The sequence below is a fragment of the Mauremys mutica genome, chromosome 26 (genome assembly GCF_020497125.1).
Source record: "Mauremys mutica isolate MM-2020 ecotype Southern chromosome 26, ASM2049712v1, whole genome shotgun sequence".
Taxonomy (NCBI): Eukaryota; Metazoa; Chordata; order Testudines; family Geoemydidae; genus Mauremys; species Mauremys mutica.
This window is the reverse complement of record NC_059097.1, coordinates 15,379,057-15,397,903: the sequence shown is the minus strand read 5'-3', so window position 1 is coordinate 15,397,903 and position 18,847 is coordinate 15,379,057. Positions and strand designations below refer to the sequence as shown.

At 48.8% G+C, this 18,847-nt stretch overlaps 1 protein-coding gene across 1 annotated transcript in view; it reads left to right on the top strand.

Annotated features, from left to right (window-relative positions):
• LOC123356631 overlaps positions 1-18,847 on the top strand; it is an 871,996-nt gene that overhangs the window by 357,289 nt on the left and 495,860 nt on the right. Inside the window, 1 exon segment of the mRNA XM_044999988.1 lies at positions 18,531-18,782. Within this exon segment, the coding sequence (XP_044855923.1) occupies positions 18,531-18,782 (252 nt within the window).

Sequence of the window (18,847 nt, the reverse complement as noted above, 5' to 3'; positions counted from 1 at the left end):
TAAAGCATCAGCTGACTCTGGTCTTGCTGATACTGTCTCACATATTGGGGTATTTAGCTTTCAGGGAACGATTGATCAGAGTTACTGACTCTGGGAGGTGAGAGAGGAGAGGCTGAGAGGGAGTTTGCTCCTCACACTCTGTAGGGCCATGTTCAACCCTGGTAGCCTCCATGTTACCTCATCCTCCACCCTCCCCCGTGTGTCTCTGCTCATGTGTTCAGAGTGTCACCTTCTGATCATAATGCCACTGGCCTCAGCAGAGCTCCCCGACAGGAGCTACGTCACGATGGGGATATGGCAAAGACCAAGCGACACTTTGCCAAGGGATCTGTGTCACTGTCTAACCCCCGTAGGCCAGGGAGAGGGCGACTTTCTGCCAATGGCCTTCAGGACGGGTGCTGAGTTCACTGCGGTGCCCCTCGTCCCCTCTCCATTTCCCTTCTCGCTGTGCTGTCTGGGACGCTGCCCTGCTTCCTGCTCCCCAGGCCACCCCATGTCTACTCCATGTGCCAGGCTGCTGGCAGCCCCCAGGGAGAGGCCATCCAGCCCCTCAAACTGGTGCCCAGCAGTTGGGCCTCAGGCCTTCTGGGGTGCAGCTCTGAGAGTCCCATTGGCCCCTGCCCCAGGGGTGCTGCAGGGCACGTCCGTCTAGTGTGTCAGGGCTCAACCCCCTGGCTGAGGCCTCGGGGCACTTTCTTCCTCTCTCGGGGCACCAGGGGAAACAGCAAAAGAGCCAACTGTCGGCAAACAAGGGTAAATAAAGGAATGAAAGAAAGAAATGGTGGGGGGGGGGAGTAAATGTGGACAGCTCCCATCAGGATATGGGCCCCTCTTACTTCTGGGAGCATCTCAGTCCCCTTCAGAGTTTACTGGGTCTCGAGTGCAAGATTCAGCCTGCTCCCCCTTTGAAACTTTCCCCCCAGCGTCCAAGCAGCAGACAGATAATAAATTCCTTCCATATGGGGTTTTGAATCCCTTCCTGCCATGTGCTCTGAGCTGCTGGGAACTCAGCTATGGGAAGTCAAGAGCACAACAACAGTCATTTGTCTTATTTAACATCCCATAATAGTCTATCTGGTGTGGATGGACCTTTCCTGCCAGGCGGGGTGTAATGCGTTCGGTTGCCAGTCAGCACTTCACCTAGGTAAAGTCTGTCTCCTGTCTGGTGATTTACAGAGCCACAGAGGCTCACAATGCAACTAGTCAGATATTAACCCAGGCAGCAACTCACAAGCATTCAGTAAAGTCTAAACACTAAACACGTTGTTATAATTCTAATCCCTGTTTTAACAAGACTAACCCAGGGGAGCCAGACTGATTCCAGCCGTGCGTTTGTCCCTGTTCAGTTAAGACTTGGGAGCTTTTGCAAGAGCTAACACCTCATCTGCCAGTGTCACAGGCAGGCTGGGCAGGGATGGTGTCTCTGGCCTCTGTTTGCCAGAAGCTGGGAATGGGCGACAGGGGATGGATCACTTGATGGTTCCCTGGTCTGTTCGTTCCCTCTGAAGCACCTGGCACTGGCCGCTGAGCTAGATGGACCATTGCTCTGAGGCAGTGGGACGTTCTTATGTTCACAGTCTGTATCAGGAGTATCTACTCACTTGGACTCGCTGGGGAGCCACAGAAAGAAACAAGATGTGCTGAGGCAAGGAGGCCCCGTCTCAGAGCCCCCGGGGTCGCGCTTGCCAAAAGCTAAAACTAGGCCCAGCCCATGAAGGGGGCACTCCCAGGAGAGACTGGATAAAGGCTGGAGCATCCAACAACTTTGTAAACCTGAGAGAGCTGCCTTGGGAACAGTGACAGGGAGAATCCCCCAGAGTGACTCCTTTGATTCTGCTCTTCTCTGGTCTTTGGTTCATGGAATCACAGAACTGGAAGGGACCTCGAGAGGTAGCTAGTCCAGTCCCCTGCACTCAAGGCAGGACTCAGTATTATCTGGACCATCCCTGAGAGGTGTTTGTCCAGCCTGCTCTTAAAGATCCCCAACGATGGAGATTCTACAATCTCCCCAGGCAATTTATTCCAGTGCTTAGCCACTCTGACAGGAAGTTTTTCCCTAATGACTGACATAAACTGCACTCGCTGCAATTTAAGCCCATTGCTTTTTGTCCTGTCCTCAGAGGTTAAGAAGAACAATTTTTCTCCCTCCTCCTTGTAACAACCTTTTATGTACTTGAAAACAGTGATCGTGTTCCCTCTCAGCCCTGGTCTATACTGGGTGGGGATCGATCTAAGATACGCAACTTCAGCTACAACAATAGCGTAGCTGAAGTTGATGTACTGAGATCGACTTATCGCGGCGTCTTCCCGGCGGTGAGTCGATTGCTGCCGCTCCCCCATTGACTCCGCCTGCGCCTCTCGCGGCGATGGAGTACAGGAGTCAACAGGAGAGTGCTCGGGGATCGATTTATCGTGTCTAGACTAGACACGATAAATCGACCCCCGATAGCTCAATCTCACAACCTGCCCTTAGTCTTCTCTTCTCCAGACTAAACAAACACAATTTTTTCAATCTTCCCTCAAAGGTCTTGTTTTCTAGACCATTAATCATTTTTGTTGCTCTTCTCTGGACTTTCACCAATTTGTCCACATCTTTCCTGAAATGTGCTGCCCAGAACTGGACACACTGCTCCAGTTGAGACCTAATCAGTGCGCAGTAAAGCGGAAGAATTACTCCTCATGTCTTGCTTACAACACTCCTGCTGATACAGCCCAGAATGATGTTCGCTTGTTTTGCAGCAGTGTAGCTCTGTTGACTCATATTTAGTTTGTGATCCACTGTGACCCCCCAATCCCTTTCCGCAGTTCTCCTTCCTAGGCAGCCATTTCCCATTTTGTACGTGTGGAATTGATTGTTCCTTCCTAAGTGACGTACTTGGGATTTGTCCTTATTGAATTTCATCCTATTTACTTCAGACCATTTCTCCAGTTTGTCCAGAGCATTTTCAATTTTAATCCTATCCTCCAAAGCACTTGCAACCCCTCCCAGCTTGGTATCGTCCGCAATCTGGATAAGTGTAACAGAGAGACTCTGCTACTGGGAGGGTTTCACCCTGTCTCAGAGGGTTACACCCTGGTGGGCGGGGGCTAGGCCTGTACTGGGATAAGGTCACTCTGTGCTTCACATTGTGGCAGAACCTAGAATGTCCATTAGCAGGGAAACATCCTGGGGGAATCAGCTTGTGGAATGGACAAAAACTCCACCTGAATTTTCTCACCTTGCCCTTCTCGCCCTGGCAGGTTACAGAATAACGTCCACGTTTTGCTCCAGATCATCCCCTCCTCCCAGGAGGAAGGAAATGGCTTCAATGGAGCTGGCTCAGGTAAGGGATTCTCAGGGAGCTGGTGGTGGGTTCTGCTTGGAGGGAGAGGAGCAGTAAATGCATAGGAGGGTGGGAGCTGCTCCAGGTGGTGGGAGGCAGGAACTATCTAGGGTGGGGAAAGGGAGGGGACAGGATGTGACAAACCTGCTGAGACTTGTGTAATCTGGGGCCTACTTTTAAAGAATAGGAGTGGAACTTCCCCTCTTCGTGGAAGAGGAAATAACCCCTCAGCCAGGGCTGGGAAAACTTCCCAGGCTTCCAGTGCTGGAGCCGGAATCTACTGACACTTCATTAGTTACCACCACCCCCAATCTTTGTGGCAACTGCAAGCTTTATCAGTGATTATTTTATATCCTCTTCCAGGTCATTGGTAAGAATGTTAAATAACACAAGGCCAAGAACCAATCCTTGTGGGAACCCCCTAGAAAGAAATCCACTCGACCGTGGTTCCCCATTTACAATCCCAGTTTTTAACCTATTTAATATATGCCCTGTGTATTTTGTATGTTGCTAGTTTTCTAGTCAAAATATTCTGCTGAACCAAGTCATATGCCTTATTGAAGTCTAGGTATATTACATCAATACTATTAGTTGCAACCAAACTTTTGATCTCACCCAGTAAGGATATCCAGTTAGTTTGACAGAATCTGTTGTGTCTAAACCTTTGTTAATGGGCACTAATTATATTACCCTCCTTAAATTCTTTATTAATGAAATCCAGTAGCGGCTGCTGCACTCTTGTAATTAGCTGGGTCACCTCTTTTACACGTTTTAAATATTGGCACAGCATTAGCTTTATTTCAGTCTTATGGAATTTCCCCAGCATTCCAAGTCCTAATTAAAATCATCATTAACAGTCCACCATGCTCCTCCACCGGGTCTTTGAAAACTCTTGTTAGCTGGACCTGCTGATTTAAACACGTCTAACTTTAATAGCTGCTGTTTAACGTCCTCATGAGTTAATGTTGGAATGGAAAGTGTGTCGTCGTCAACACCTTATGATATGAGTTACTTCATCTGTTTTTCTCCAAATCCAGGAGAGAAATATTTATTGAACACTTTTACCTCTTCTGCATTATTTTTGATAATTCTGCCATTTCCATCTAGTAATTTACCAGTACCATTGTTAGGATTAATTTTGTACTTAATATACTTTTAAAAACTTCCCTCTTATTTTCATTGATTGATCATTGATTTCTGATGGCTTTAGGGTGACCAGATGTCCCGATAAAATCGGGACTGTCCTGATATTTAACCCTTTGTCCCGCGTCCCGATTGATGTATGATCGGGACACCAATTGTCCCAATATTCAGATAAGGAGGCGGCGAGTTCCCCACTCCTTGCCTCCTTCTCCCTCCCCCAGCAGGCCGCGTCCCCACTCCTCCCCCTCCCTCCCAGTACTTCCCGCTGCCTAACAGCTGTTTGGCGTGGGTTGGACTTTCCGGGAGGGAGGGGGAGGAGCAGGGATGCAGCACGCTCGGGGGAGGAGGCGGAGAGGAGGCAGGGCAGGGGTGGGCACTCGGGGGGAGGGGGTGGAATGAGGGGGGGTGAGAGTCGTGCTGGGGCAGATGAGCACCCACCCGGCAGCCGGGAAGTGGGCACCATCGGTGAGTGGCAGGGGGGTGAAAAGGAGAGTGGCGGGCGGGGGGGTGAAGAGGAGACGGGTGGGTGGGGACTGAGGAGGGACGCAGCAAACCAGCAGCAGGCTGGGAGATGAGGAAAGGCACTTTGGGGGGGGGGGAGGACTGAACGGGGGAGTGGAGCCTGGGGCAGAGTGGGGGGAAGCCTGGGAGGAGTGGAGGTCGGACTATTGGCGGGGCTGATGGCACCCCAATGTGTCGCGATATTGCAGGCTTGTGATCTGGTCACTCTAGATACCTTCCCTTACCAATTTTCTACAATTCTGACCTTCTAACTTCTAGTCTTTACTATTGACTTCCCCTTTCTTCCATATATTTTATTTGGAGAGTGTTGGGATTCCTACCAGGGAGCTACCAGCAGGGTCCAGAGACAGCCCCATCTCCTGTATCAAACTCTGGGTAGTGGGTATGTGATAAATGTGCCGACCCTGCCTCCGTCTGTCAGCTGGGAGACACACAGGTTCTCTCTTTCTATCCTCTGATGCTTCCTCGCTGCTCTAAGCAAAGTGGGGTGGGACTCTGTTAACATGGGCCTCCCGGAGCCTCCATTTACCTGGTGCTGCTGTTCCGTGAATAGTGGGGCTGTGAGTGGGGCAGCAGGTCCTGAGTGTTGGACTCTCGCTCTTTCAGGGGCCGGTGACCTTCGAGGAGGTGGCTGTGTATTTCTCCAGGGAAGAGGGGGCTCTGCTGGACCCCGCTCAGAGAGCCCTCTACAGGGATGTCATGCAGGAGAACTACGAGAATGTGACCTCGCTGGGTAAGGAGTCCTGTCCCCTGGGTTATTAGAAGCTGTGGGGTCTCTGAAGAACCTGAGCAGTAATAACTTTATACCTTTATTCATCATCCAAGTTTTGACAAGTTTCCTTTAAATGACTGCTTCATGGAGCAGCTGGTACGGGAACCCTCAAGGGGAGAGGCGACTCTAGATTTAATTCTGAGTGGAGTGCAGGAGCTGGTCCAAGAGGTAACTATAGCAGGACCGCTTGGAAATAGTGACCATAATACAATAGCATTCAACATCCCTGTGGTGGGAAGAACATCTCAACTGCCCAACACTGTGGCCTTTAATTTCAAAAGGGGGAACTATACAAAAATGAGGGGGTTAGTTAGACAAAAGTTAAAAGGTACAGTGACTAAAGTGAAATCCCTGCAATTTGCGTGGGCCCTTTTTAAAGACAGCATAATAGAGGCCCAACTTCAGTGTATACCCCAAATTAAGAAAAACAGTAAAAGAACTAAAAAAGAGCCACCGTGGCTTAACAACCATGTAAAAGAAGCAGTGAGAGATAAAAAGACTTCCTTTAAAAAGTGGAAGTCAAATCCTAGTGAGGCAAATAGAAAGGAGCACAAACACTGCCAACTTAAGTGCAAGAGTGTAATAAGAAAAGCCAAAGAGGAGTTTGAAGAACGGCTAGCCAAAAACTCCAAAGGTAATAACAAAATGTTTTTTAAGTACATCAGAAGCAGGAAGCCTGCTAAACAACCAGTGGGGCCCCTTGATGATGAAAATACAAAAGGAGCGCTTAAAGATGATAAAGTCATTGCGGAGAAACTAAATGGATTCTTTGCTTCAGTCTTCACAGCTGAGGATGTTAGGGAGATTCCCAAACCTGAGCTGGCTTTTGTAGGTGACAAATCTGAGGAACTGTCACAGATTGAAGTGTCACTAGAGGAGGTTTTGGAATTAATTGATAAACTCAACATTAACAAGTCACCGGGACCAGATGGCATTCACCCAAGAGTTCTGAAAGAACTCAAATGTGAAGTTGAGGAACTATTAACTAAGGTTTGTAACCTGTCCTTTAAATCGGCTTCGGTACCCAATGACTGGAAGTTAGCTAATGTAACGCCAATATTTAAAAAGGGCTCTAGGGGTGATCCCGGCAATTACAGACCGGTAAGTCTAACGTCGGTACCAGGCAAATTAGTTGAAACAATAGTAAAGAATAAAATTGTCAGACACATAGAAAAACATAAACTCTTGAGCAATAGTCAACATGGTTTCTGTAAAGGGAAATCGTGTCTTACTAATCTATTAGAGTTCTTTGAAGGGGTCAACAAACATGTGGACAAGGGGGATCCGGTGGACATAGTGTACTTAGATTTCCAGAAAGCCTTTGACAAGGTCCCTCACCAAAGGCTCTTACGTAAATTAAGCTGTCATGGGATAAAAGGAAAGGTCCTTTCATGGATTGAGAACTGGTTAAAGGACAGGGAACAAAGGGTAGGAATTAATGGTAAATTCTCAGAATGGAGAGGGGTAACTAGTGGTGTTCCCCAAGGGTCAGTCCTAGGACCAATCCTATTCAGTTTATTCATAAATGATCTGGAGAAAGGGGTAAACAGTGAGGTGGCAAAGTTTGCAGATGATACTAAACTGCTCAAGATAGTTAAGACCAAAGCAGATTGTGAAGAACTTCAAAAAGATCTCACAAAACTAAGTGATTGGGCAACAAAATGGCAAATGAAATTTAATGTGGATAAATGTAAAGTAATGCACATTGGAAAAAATAACCCCAACTATACATACAACATGATGGGGGTTAATTTAGCTACAACGAGTCAGGAAAAAGATCTTGGAGTTATCGTGGATAGTTCTCTGAAGATGTCCACGCAGTGTGCAGAGGCGGTCAAAAAAGCAAACAGGATGTTAGGAATCATTAAAAAGGGGATAGAGAATAAGACTGAGAATATCTTATTGCCCTTATATAAATCCATGGTACGCCCACATCTCGAATACTGTGTACAGATGTGGTCTCCTCACCTCAAAAAAGATATTCTAGCACTAGAATATCAGAAAAGAGCAACTAAAATGATTAGGGGTTTAGAGAGGGTCCCATATGAGGAAAGATTAAAGAGGCTAGGACTCTTCAGTTTGGAAAAGAGAAGACTAAGGGGGGACATGATAGAGGTATATAAAATCATGAGTGATGTTGAGAAAGTGGATAAGGAAAAGTTATTTACTTATTCCCATAATACAAGAAATAGGGGTCACCAAATGAAATTAATAGGCCGCAGGTTTAAAACAAATAAAAGGAAGTTCTTCTTCACGCAGCGCACAGTCAACTTGTGGAACTCCTTACCTGAGGAGGTTGTGAAGGCTAGGACTATAACAATGTTTAAAAGGGGACTGGATAAATTCATGGTGGCTAAGTCCATAAATGGCTATTAGCCAGGATGGGTAAGAATGGTGTCCCTAGCCTCTGTTCGTCAGAGGATGGAGATGGATGGCAGGAGAGAGATCACTTGATCATTACCTGTTTGGTTCACTCCCTCAGGGGCACCTGGCATTGGCCACTGTCGGTAGACAGATACTGGGCTAGATGGACCTTTGGTCTGACCCGGTACGGCCATTCTTATGTTCTTATTATCCCGGTAACTCCAGAGTCCCGTCACCCGCAGCTTGGAAAGGCCCCCAGACCCCACTGTATTCGGCTGCAGGAAGAGGTGGTTTGCCCATGGATGCACAGGCTGTCTGGGCAGGGCAGCTCAGCTGCAGTCCCTGCACACAGCCGGGGGTGGGTGTCCTGGGTCAGGAGAAGTCAGTGTCTCCGTCCCCCCGCAAGCCTTCAAACTGGGACATGGTGCATCAATGCCAATCAGAGCGCACTAGTGTAAATTCTGTCTGTCCTAAGGGTTTGCACCAGCGCCTGAAACACCAGGGTGGCAGAGACCTTCAGTGCCCAAAACAGCCCTAGAACTGGGCTCTATTTCTAGCTCAGTCACGGACAGCCTGGGAGACCTCGGGCACATCAGTGTTTCTCCTCCCCACTTCAGTCTCTTTACCCAGCTGCCACTCACTGGGGTCTCCTCTCTGCAGAGCTGCTCACCACTCAGATCCGTGTGGGTGTCCCCAGAGCTAAGGCAGGTCAGCTCGGGAACAGTCTGACAAGGGGGCTGGCAGGCAGGACAAACCTCGGGCAGAGATAATCCACACAGACCGGGCCCTGCCTCGGCCGGGGGAGCTGGGCAGAGAGATGACAGCGTGAGGCCCTAGGCTGCCCTACAAGAGATAGGTAGGAAAACACAACACGCAGAATAAACCCACCGCAGCATAACGTCAGGCACTTCAGAGACAAAACCAACCCCCCCCTCAGACCCACACACACACACACACAGCAGAGAAGGCGGGAGAATGGGGCGGGGGGCGGGGGTTGGGATGTTTTATATCCGTGTCTGAGAGTTGGGGGGGAAACGGGTCACAGACTCCGCCCCCGGCAGCGGGGAGACAAACTCCCAGCGCGGGTGGGGGGGTCTGTGGCTGTGACGGGGGGGAGGGGCGGTGTGAGGGGGGCCCGGGGGGGAGGGGATTTTACGGGACTCTGTGGCGCACCCGGGCAGTGACGGTTCCCCCCCTGCACACGGGCCGCAGGGAGCCGGGAGGGGGGAGGGGCAGGGGCGAGACACGGACACACACTCACCTCCCCCCCCCCCGGGGGGTTTCCCGGCCCCCCCACTGACCCCCCCCATCGCTACGGAGGCCGCACAGGGACCCCCCGCCCCAGCTTCCGGCCCGGCCCAGGGCGGGGGGGGTCTCGGGCCCAGGTGTCTCCTCCCCCCGCCCCGCTCGGTTCTTACCCCCCCACTCCCAGCAGCGGCCGGTATTGGCGCATTCCGTGGGGGACCGGGAGAGGAGACACGTGACGGGTCCGGCCGTTGGAGCGCGGCGTGGGGGGGGGGTCACGTGACGGGGCCGGCCGTTAGGGCCGTTGGAGCGCGCGGGGTGGGGGGAGGAGTCAGGTGACGGGGCCGGCCGTTCGGGCCGTTGGAGCGCTGCGCGGGGGGAGGGGGGGAAGGAGTCACGTGACGGGTCCGGCCGTTCGGGCCGTTGGAGCGCGGGGGGGGGGGCGAGGAGTCACGTGACGGGTCCGGCCGTTCGGGCCGTTGGAGCGCGGCGCGGGGGGGGGGAGGAGTCACGTGACGGGTCCGGCCGTTGGAGCGCTGCGCGCGGGGGAGGAGTCACGTGACGGGTCGGGCCGTTGGAGCCCGGCTTCTTAAGCATGTTAAAAACCTTATATATTTTATAAGTATATAAGTATATACTAAGTATATAGTTTAGTTCTATATTATAGCCATAAAAAGAGACCTTCTAAAAACATTAAACTGTCTGACTGGCACCATGCGAAACTTTAAATGAGAGAGAGACTAAATGAAGACTCGGCCCAGCTCTTCTGACAGGTGCCGAACCCTGATCTTTTGGATGCTTGAGGCGCCCGCGCTGTCCCTTGTTTGTGTGTGAATACGTGAAAAGGGAGGTAAGGTTTGTGGGTACAGAGCACTCCCCTGACCCCAAGGTGGTAACCAGAGTGGCCCCATTCATTTTCTCCACTGGCTTCCTCCTCGATTATTTCCAATGACTTGGCTGCCTATGCCCCTGTCACTGGTCCAGGGATGGTTGCAAATCTGGAGGGATGGGGTTTGTGGTCGAAAACACTCACGAGTTGCTTCCTCCTGGCTAATGTGCCAAATTGACCTATTGGATGAGTGAGGTGCGCACTTTCACTCGTTTGTGTGTGTGTGACATTATTGATATAAACTGGGACCATGTAGAACATGGGTTGCAACCAAGGTCCTGTAGTGGCACCAAATCTTAGGTAAAGGGGGTCATATACGGTGGCTAAGACCAGGTTATGGGTTGCTGGTTATGATTATGCTGTCTGTGTGCATGTGTCATTTTGTAGTTGAAGTTATAAGTACTGGCTCTGTACTGTCTGTATTTTGTATTTGTGCTCTGCTTCTGGGTGACACCGCAGACAAGTTGGTGTTAGCTCTGATATGTTCGCTTGATGGCCTATTAACGACCATCAGCCACACAATCGACCCATAGAGAGAAGGCAGAGACGCCTTGTAACTCAGGAAAGTATGCAGGGACTTGCCCATGTGACTACAGACTCCATTTTGCTGTAATTTTCCACAGTAAGGACAAAGAGGTTCTTACACCAGGAAAAGCCTATATAAGGCTAATGCCTCATCTCCATCTTGTCTTCAGTCCTGCTTCTTACCTCTGGAGGGATTTTGCTAGGAAATGAAGCTCTACACAAGGGACTAGTGACCCATCCCAGCGGGGGATGTTCTCCAGAGACTTGATTTGAACCTGCAGTTTACTCCACCACTGTTACAAGCCTGAACTAAGAACTTTGTCATTACTGTATGTAATTGATTCCATTTAACCAATTCTAGCTCTCATCTCTACCTTTTTCCATTTATGAATAAACCTTTAGATTTTATATTCTAAAGGATTGGCAACAGCGTGATTTGTGGGTAAGATCTGATGTGTATATTGACCTGGGGCTGGGGCTTGGTTTGGGGGTACAGAGGATGCCCCTGACCCCAAGGTGATAAACAGAGTGGCCCGATTCATTTTTTCCACTGGCTTCCTCCTTGATTATTTCCAATGACTTGGCTGCCTATGCACCCGTCACTGGTCCGGGGATGGTTGTGCCCCTGTCACTGGTCCGGGGACACGCAGCACACAGTCAATTTGTGGAACTCCTTACCTGAGGAGGTTGTGAAGGCTAGGACTATAACAATGTTTAAAAGGGGACTGGATAAATTCATGGTGGCTAAGTCCATAAATGGCTATTAGCCAGGATGGGTAAGAATGGTGTCCCTGGCCTCTGTTCCTCAGAGGATGGAAATGGATGGCAGGAGAGAGATCACTTGATCATTGCCTGTTAGGTTCACTCCCTCTGGGGCACCTGGCATTGGCCACTGTCGGTAGACAGATACTGGGCTAGATGGACCTTTGGTCTGACCCGGTACGGCCTTTCTTATGTTCTTACGTTATGTTCTTGCCCCCTTTTTTTGCTTCATCTCCCACCCACTAGTATAATTTTTGGACATGTGCCTTTTTGGTGCCATCAGTCATTTAAAAACTGCATCGAATGTATCCTTATTGGCTACATTAATAACTACATTAATCACTGTAGCGTTCATGCCTTTTCCTCATTGTAAGAGGAAAATATGCTGCCTGCAGAATTCTAAATTGAGTGAATAGGTGTGTGACTCATGCCTGGCTTGTGTGACAGTCAGATGAGCTCCTCTTTCGATAGGAGAGCGAATAATGCCTCATCTCCATCTTGTCTTCAATCCTGCTTCTACCTCTGGAGGGACTTTGCTACATGCTGAAGCTCTGCACAAGGGACTGAGGACCCATCCCAGCGGGGGATGTTCTCCAGAGACTTGATTTGAACCTGCAGTTTATGCCATCACTGCTGCAAGCCTGAACTAAGAACTTTGCCATTACTGGATGTAATTGATTCCATTTAACCAATTCTAGCTCTCATCTCTACCTTTTTCCCTTTATAAATAAACCTTTAGATTTTAGATTCTAAAGGATTGGCAACAGCGTGATTTGTGGGTAAGATCTGATGTGTATATTGACCTGGGTCTGGGGCTTGGTCCTTTGGGATCGAGAGAACCTTTTTCTTTTATTGGGGTGTTGGTTTTCGTAACCATTCATCCCCAGGACGAGTGGGACTGGTGGTGATACTGGGAAACTGGGGTGTCTAAGGAAATTGCTTGTGTGACTTGTGGTTAGCCAGTGGGGTGAGACCGAAGTCCTTTTTGTCTGGCTGGTTTGGTTTGCCTTAGAGGTGGAAAAACCCCAGCCTAGGGTTGTGACTGCCCTGTTTGAGCAATTGGTCCTGAATTGGCACTCTCAGTTGGGTCCCACCAGAACCGCACCGTCACAGTGGCGTAGTCGTGCTTGGATCCACAGAACCAGGTCAATTAAGCTTTGGGTCAGAACCCCACGCTATCCAAATTCGAATTTTGGGTTTGAGAGTTTGGTTGGTTAAAGATCAGTGACCATGAGACAGAAAGCATCAGGAAAAGCAAGGAAACTGCAAGCCTTGAGAGACAGCCTGCAGTTTGAATATGAGCAAAAACTGGCAGAAATTCGAATGGAAGAGACGCAAGCCTTGGCCCAGCTGGAGAAGGAGGCTGCTGAGAGAGAAAAAGAGGCTGCTGAGAGAGAAGAAAAAGCTCGTAAGGGGCGTCTGGAGCTGCTGGCTGCTGAGGAGAAAACTCGACAGATGCAACAAGAGACTCACAAGATGCAACAAGAAACTGCCAGACTTCAGCTCCAAGTCAAAAAAGCAATGGAAGAACGGCAGAGACTGTGTCCTCTTGAAAGTCCAGTTTGTAACAATGTTGGTATGTTGTATAACTCTGAGCAGTTGTCTGGGGGTAACCAAATGTACCCCAACAGTGCCACCTTTTATGTCAATGCTGTTACTGTGGGTTCAGTAGAGGGTGGCCCCATAAATTGTGCCAGTGCTATGTATGGGAGTGGTAATGGAAAATTCATAGAGTGTAAAAGTCAATGGAAAAAGCTGTTTAGGGCAAATTATGGCTTCTAACATCACTCTTGTTAAAGCAGATCTGGTCAAAGAGGAAGATTATTTACCAAATCAGAGTGTGAGTGTTGTGATCCTCTATGAGTTTACGGTCCGTGTGCCTTTAGCCAGAATCCACCTTGAGTGGAATGGGGCTCAGCATGCAGTGATAGCTGGCGTCAGGAAGTTATGGCCTAAAGATCTTTTAACTGGAGAAAATGTTAAAGCTTTGTTCAGTCCAGACAGCCAGTCACAGGAGAGGAATGATCTTAAACCTGTATCTATTATGAGCAATGATTTGCCTGAGGTGGGTTGCTCCAAAGGTTTGTCTGTGCCAAAAAGCTGTGTGTCTGTGAGTGGAGTTTCTGAATGTCTGTCTAATGTCCCAGAAGTGAATCTGGAGTTAGATCAAGAGCAGAAAGATCTCATTGGTGAGGAAAATGTTTCTCAAGAGCAAATTAAAGTAGATGGTCAGGTTAAAGCCCTAACTGAGGAAGGAGAGGGTAAATTTGTGATAGGTGATGGATTGGTGGCTAGTACAGCTTGTAGAAGTGAACCTGAAATGGGTAACTGTGATTTGCTGGAAGTAGTTCAGTGTAGTGAAAAAAGCAGCAGCTTATCCATTGGGAGTGGCCATGTGCCTGGTAGGGAAAGTTTGGAGGAGCCTAGGCAGCCTTGTGAGCTGATGGCTTTGTCTAGTCAGCAGTTTGGGAAGGGAGGGATAGTGGAAGAGGAGTGTCCCTGTCCCTTACCTGTGTCCTGTGTGGAGAAATGTGACAGTGAAGGAAATGTGCCTGTGTCGGTCAGGGGTATTGACTTGCCTATGGAGGAAGCTACCCCAGTCTCCAAGCAGTTGTCTGTGAACAGCCCTGTGTGCTGGGACAAGGGAAATGAGATCCCAAGCTGTGTGTCTGGGGAAGGACAATGTGTCTCCGGCTTTTCTGTGTCTGTGGAGCAGACAGAAGGGGCCTTTCAGCCTGTGATGGTTGAGGGTAATTCAGTTGTCTCGGAGTTGGTTGTAAATACAGCTAAGGCCCAGGAAGGGAATGGTCCTAAGTTTGTGTCTGCTGGGGGGAATGGCTCTGTGACTAGGTTGCATCCAGTTAGTGCCATAGCAAAATCCCAGAGACCAGACGATTCTGGTGCTTGTAGTTTGCCAGTTGCTAATGTGTGGTTGGAAAAGGGTGTAGCAACGCTGTCTGATCAGGGTGATACCCCAGCCAGGCACAAGGAGAGCATGAAGGTGATTTAATTGTGTTACCTACTGACAGTTTGACAACTTGTAGCAAGAAGGAAAAGATTCCTGAACTTGTTCCAGGCCAGGGAAAGGAGAGTGCTTCTAACCTGTTATCTAGGAAGTCTATAAGTCTGCCTGACAGGGGATTGTGTAGAGATCTGCCTGATGGGCCAGAGGTGATTCTGGATGTAAGTGAGACCCAGCAAGAGTCTGTGGTTGCTCAGGGAAGTGTTCCTTTAGAGCAAGCCCTAGGTGAAGAGGGTGAGAGCAGAATTTCTGAGAGGGGTGAATTGCTGCTTAGAAAAGCTCATAGGGAAAGAAATCCTCATGGTAGCCTGTGCAAGCAGTTTACTGCAAGTGAAGGGTGTGAAAGTGATTTAATCAAGAAAGTTTCAGTTCCTAACAGCCAGAAATTTTCTGTTGTGAATGGATCCACTGACTTTCCTTTTGAGAGATCCAGTGTGGGCAGCTTTGAAAAGGTCTCCGATGGAGTAGGAGCTGTTAAGAAAGTTAAGCAGCCGTATAACCAGGTGGCTGTGTGTGGCCAGCGTGTTGGGAAGACAAAGGTGTTGGAACAGAAATGTCTCCATGCTGAATCTGTAAGTGAGCAGTCTGTGCTTCAGGGTCTGAGGACAGATTGGGTTACTGGTGTTTCAGAGCAGAACAGTTTTATGGCTGAACTCTTAAGGATGCAGGGGAGAGCAAGCCAGCTCTCACCCTCAGACCCTTTGGATTTGTGTGATATCTCTGTAAGACAAAGTCCAGCCCTAAAATCCATAGCAGCTAAGAAGTTAAAAGCTAGTGTTTGTGTTGATGCCAATTACCTGGCTGGCTGGCAGAAGAAAGACCTGCTAATAGCTGTTAGCACAGAGAGCCCACCCCATCAGCCAGTGAATTCTGTTAAGCAAGAGAAATCAGGGTTTAATCCTGCAGGACTCTCACTCATTAGCCCCTCCCCGTATAACCTCCCCATCTCTGTGCACAGCGACCCCGGCCACCGACCCTGAGTCCTTGCTGCATCCTCCCTCCCAGAGCAGGGCCCCTTCCCAGGCACACATGGGCACTTTGATGATGATGTCACAGGCTGGTGGTGTAGCCTGGACAGTGTTTACACCGATAAGATGACGTGTTGGGGTGCAGCTCGCCCTTGTACATGGCTACTCACCGTTAATGGAGGAGATGAAATTGGGTGAAACACACAGACACTTGATTTATAGTTGAAATCATAGGCAAGGATCAATACACGTAACGATTACAGTCAGAGAAGTATAGTAAAGAGGGGCTTGCACTGTGCGGACTTACAAGCTATGGACACCATTGGAAACAAAGATCGAGGCGCAAGGGAGCCCATCAGAAGGGAGGCCCTGCTTCAGTTTACACTGTCTCGGGGACCTGACAAAATGAAAAACTGGTCACTAGGAGACGTATTTTCTCCGCTTCCTTATGGTAATAGGATGGTGATATACCACATCTGCTCCTTTGCTCTGATTATAATAATGTCAATAGCTGCCCCAAACCATACCTGGCCTTTGGGAAGTCCATAATTAAGCATCAAGCCTCAATACTCATGATTTACATCACTGATTAATAAATCATTCTAATATATGAATGCATCCAACTGCTGAGATACTTCATAGCAAACTAATTGCTAGAGCCCGCCCCAGACTTCCTTCTTTCAGAATCCTGTGGCGGATTCCACCCGCTTGTGGTTCCTCATTAGTCTCTCAAAATGAGGGTGCGAAATATCTGATCTGGGATTGTCTCCTTAGGCCTATTCAGGTAAATCCCACACCTCCCACAAAGGCTCCACCTAATACAACACCACTGGCCATCACATACATCCCCTCTCCAGTGCATTATCAACGATCTACAAGCTATCCTGGAAAATGATCCCTCACTCTCACAGAGCTTGGGAGGCAGGCCAGGTCCTCGCTTACAGACAACCCCCGAACCTGAAGCAAATACTCACCAGCAACTACACACCACACCACAGAAACACCAACCCAGGAACCAATCTCTGTAGCAAACCTCATTGCCTACTCTATCCCCAGATCTACTCTAGCGACACCATCAGAGGACCCAACCACATCAGCCACACCATCAAGGGCTCATTCACCTGCACGTCTACTAATGTGATATATGCCATCATGTGCCAGGAGTGCCCCTCTGCCATGTACATTGGCCAAACCGGACAGTCTCTAGGTAAAAGAATAAATGGACACAAATTGGACTTCAGGAATGGTAACATACACAAGCCAGTAGGTGAACACCTCAATCTCCCTGGTCATTCAAAGTCACTATTCTTGAACAAAAAAACTTCAGAAACAGCCTTCGAAGAGAAACAGCAGAACTAAAATTCATTTTCAAATTTAACACCATTAATCTGGGCTTCAATAGGGACTGGGAGTGGCAGGCTCCTTACAGAAGCAGCTTCGCCTCTCTTGGAATTGACACCTCCTCATCTATTATTGGGAGTGGGCTACATCCACCCTGATTGAACTGGCCCTGTCAACGCTGGTTCTCCACTTGTGAGGTAACTCCCTCCTCCTCATGTGTCAGTATATAATGCCTGCATCTGTAACTTTCACTCCATGCACCTGAAGAAGTGAGGTTGTTTTACCCACGAAAGCTTATACCCAAATAAATCTGTTAGTCTTTAAGGTGCCACCAGACTCCTTGATGTTTTTGTGGATACAGACTGACACGGCTACCCCCGATACTTGACAATTCTAACATATCCTAACATAATTCTCTAACCAATTATATCCCACTACGTAATTTACTCACACCTAGCAACATGAATTTTACAGCAGATAGAAACAATTAGAGAACCAGACTGATTAACAAGGTAAAAGTGGTGACCATAAAGATAAGACAATAAAGAAAAGAGAGTTTGACAACCACAGCCATTGATAAGGGATTTATTGCCAGAGAGGATGATTTATAATAATAATACTAACTCTTCTGCCACTTTGAGCCAAGGAAGCTGGCCTTGGTATTCTACTGCTTAAAAATGAGCAGGGATTACAACCATGGAATATTCTTTGTGATGAGTATCCCACAAATTCCACTGACCTCCCTTCTTTTCTTTGCCTGGAGTAGGGTTTCCAATTTCCAAACCTGATGTGATCTCGCAGCTGGAACGAGGGGAAGAGCCGTGGGTCCCGGACCTCCAGGCCTCTGAGAAAGAAGTGCTCCCGAGAGCTGCCTGCACAGGTGAGGACTTGGTTAAACCAACTCAACAACTGTTTAGGAATGCAGGAAACATTTGGGATGCCCTACAAAGACCCTGTGAGCTCTCCAAGCTCAGGATTGTTCCCTGCAGATGTGGAATCATTATGGCAGATGTCACTCATGGCTTCCCTCCTATTCTGACTGACAACTTGCAGCAGGTCCCTCCCCGGTCTCGCTTTCCCTTGAGTGTTCTGGTGAGATGTGGACCAAAACTGATCCCTTCCTCTCTCCTCTGGGGAAGGGTTTGGGGAAAATCAGCTCCTGAGAGGTTTGATCTCTCCCACACATATTTTGGTTTGTTCATCCCTTTTTCCATTCCTTTCTCTGAGATTTCCTTTCTTTCTGGCACAGGGAGTGATCTATGCCTGGATTCGCTCTGTCTCCCATCAGGTGATGGGATGGTGAGTGAGAATGAGAAGGAGAAACCCCAGCAGGAAGACGCTGAGCAAGTAGAACCACATGGAACGTTATCAGGAAGATCCAAAGGGAATGTGTCCGGGCGTTGTGCACTCCCAGAAAAAGCAAAAGCCTGTGAGACGCAGCAGATGCCAGATGAAAACTTCAGTAGCCACTCAGACCTTATAACCCGCGACAGAATCCACTTGGAAGGGAGACGCTACACATGCCATGAGTGCGGGAAAAGCTTCAATCAGAGCTCAGACCTTCTCTTACATCGTAGAACCCACACAGGAGAGACGCCCTACACGTGCTCTGAGTGCGGGACAAGCTTTAAGCGCAGCTCTGACCTGAGCGCACATGGGAGAATCCACACGGGTGAGAAACCTTATGGATGCGCTGAGTGCGGGAAAAGCTTTAGACACCGTTCAAACCTTATCTCACATCAGAAAATCCACACAGGAGAGAAGCCCTACACATGCTCTGAGTGCGGGAAAAGCTTTAAGGACAGCTCTGCCCTGAGCGCACATAGGAGAATCCACACGGGTGAGAAACCTTATGGATGCTCTGAGTGCGGGAAAAGCTTCAGTCAGCGTTCAAACCTTATCACACATCGTAGAACCCACACAGGAGAGATGCCCTACACATGCGCTGAGTGTGGGAAAAGCTTTAAGCAG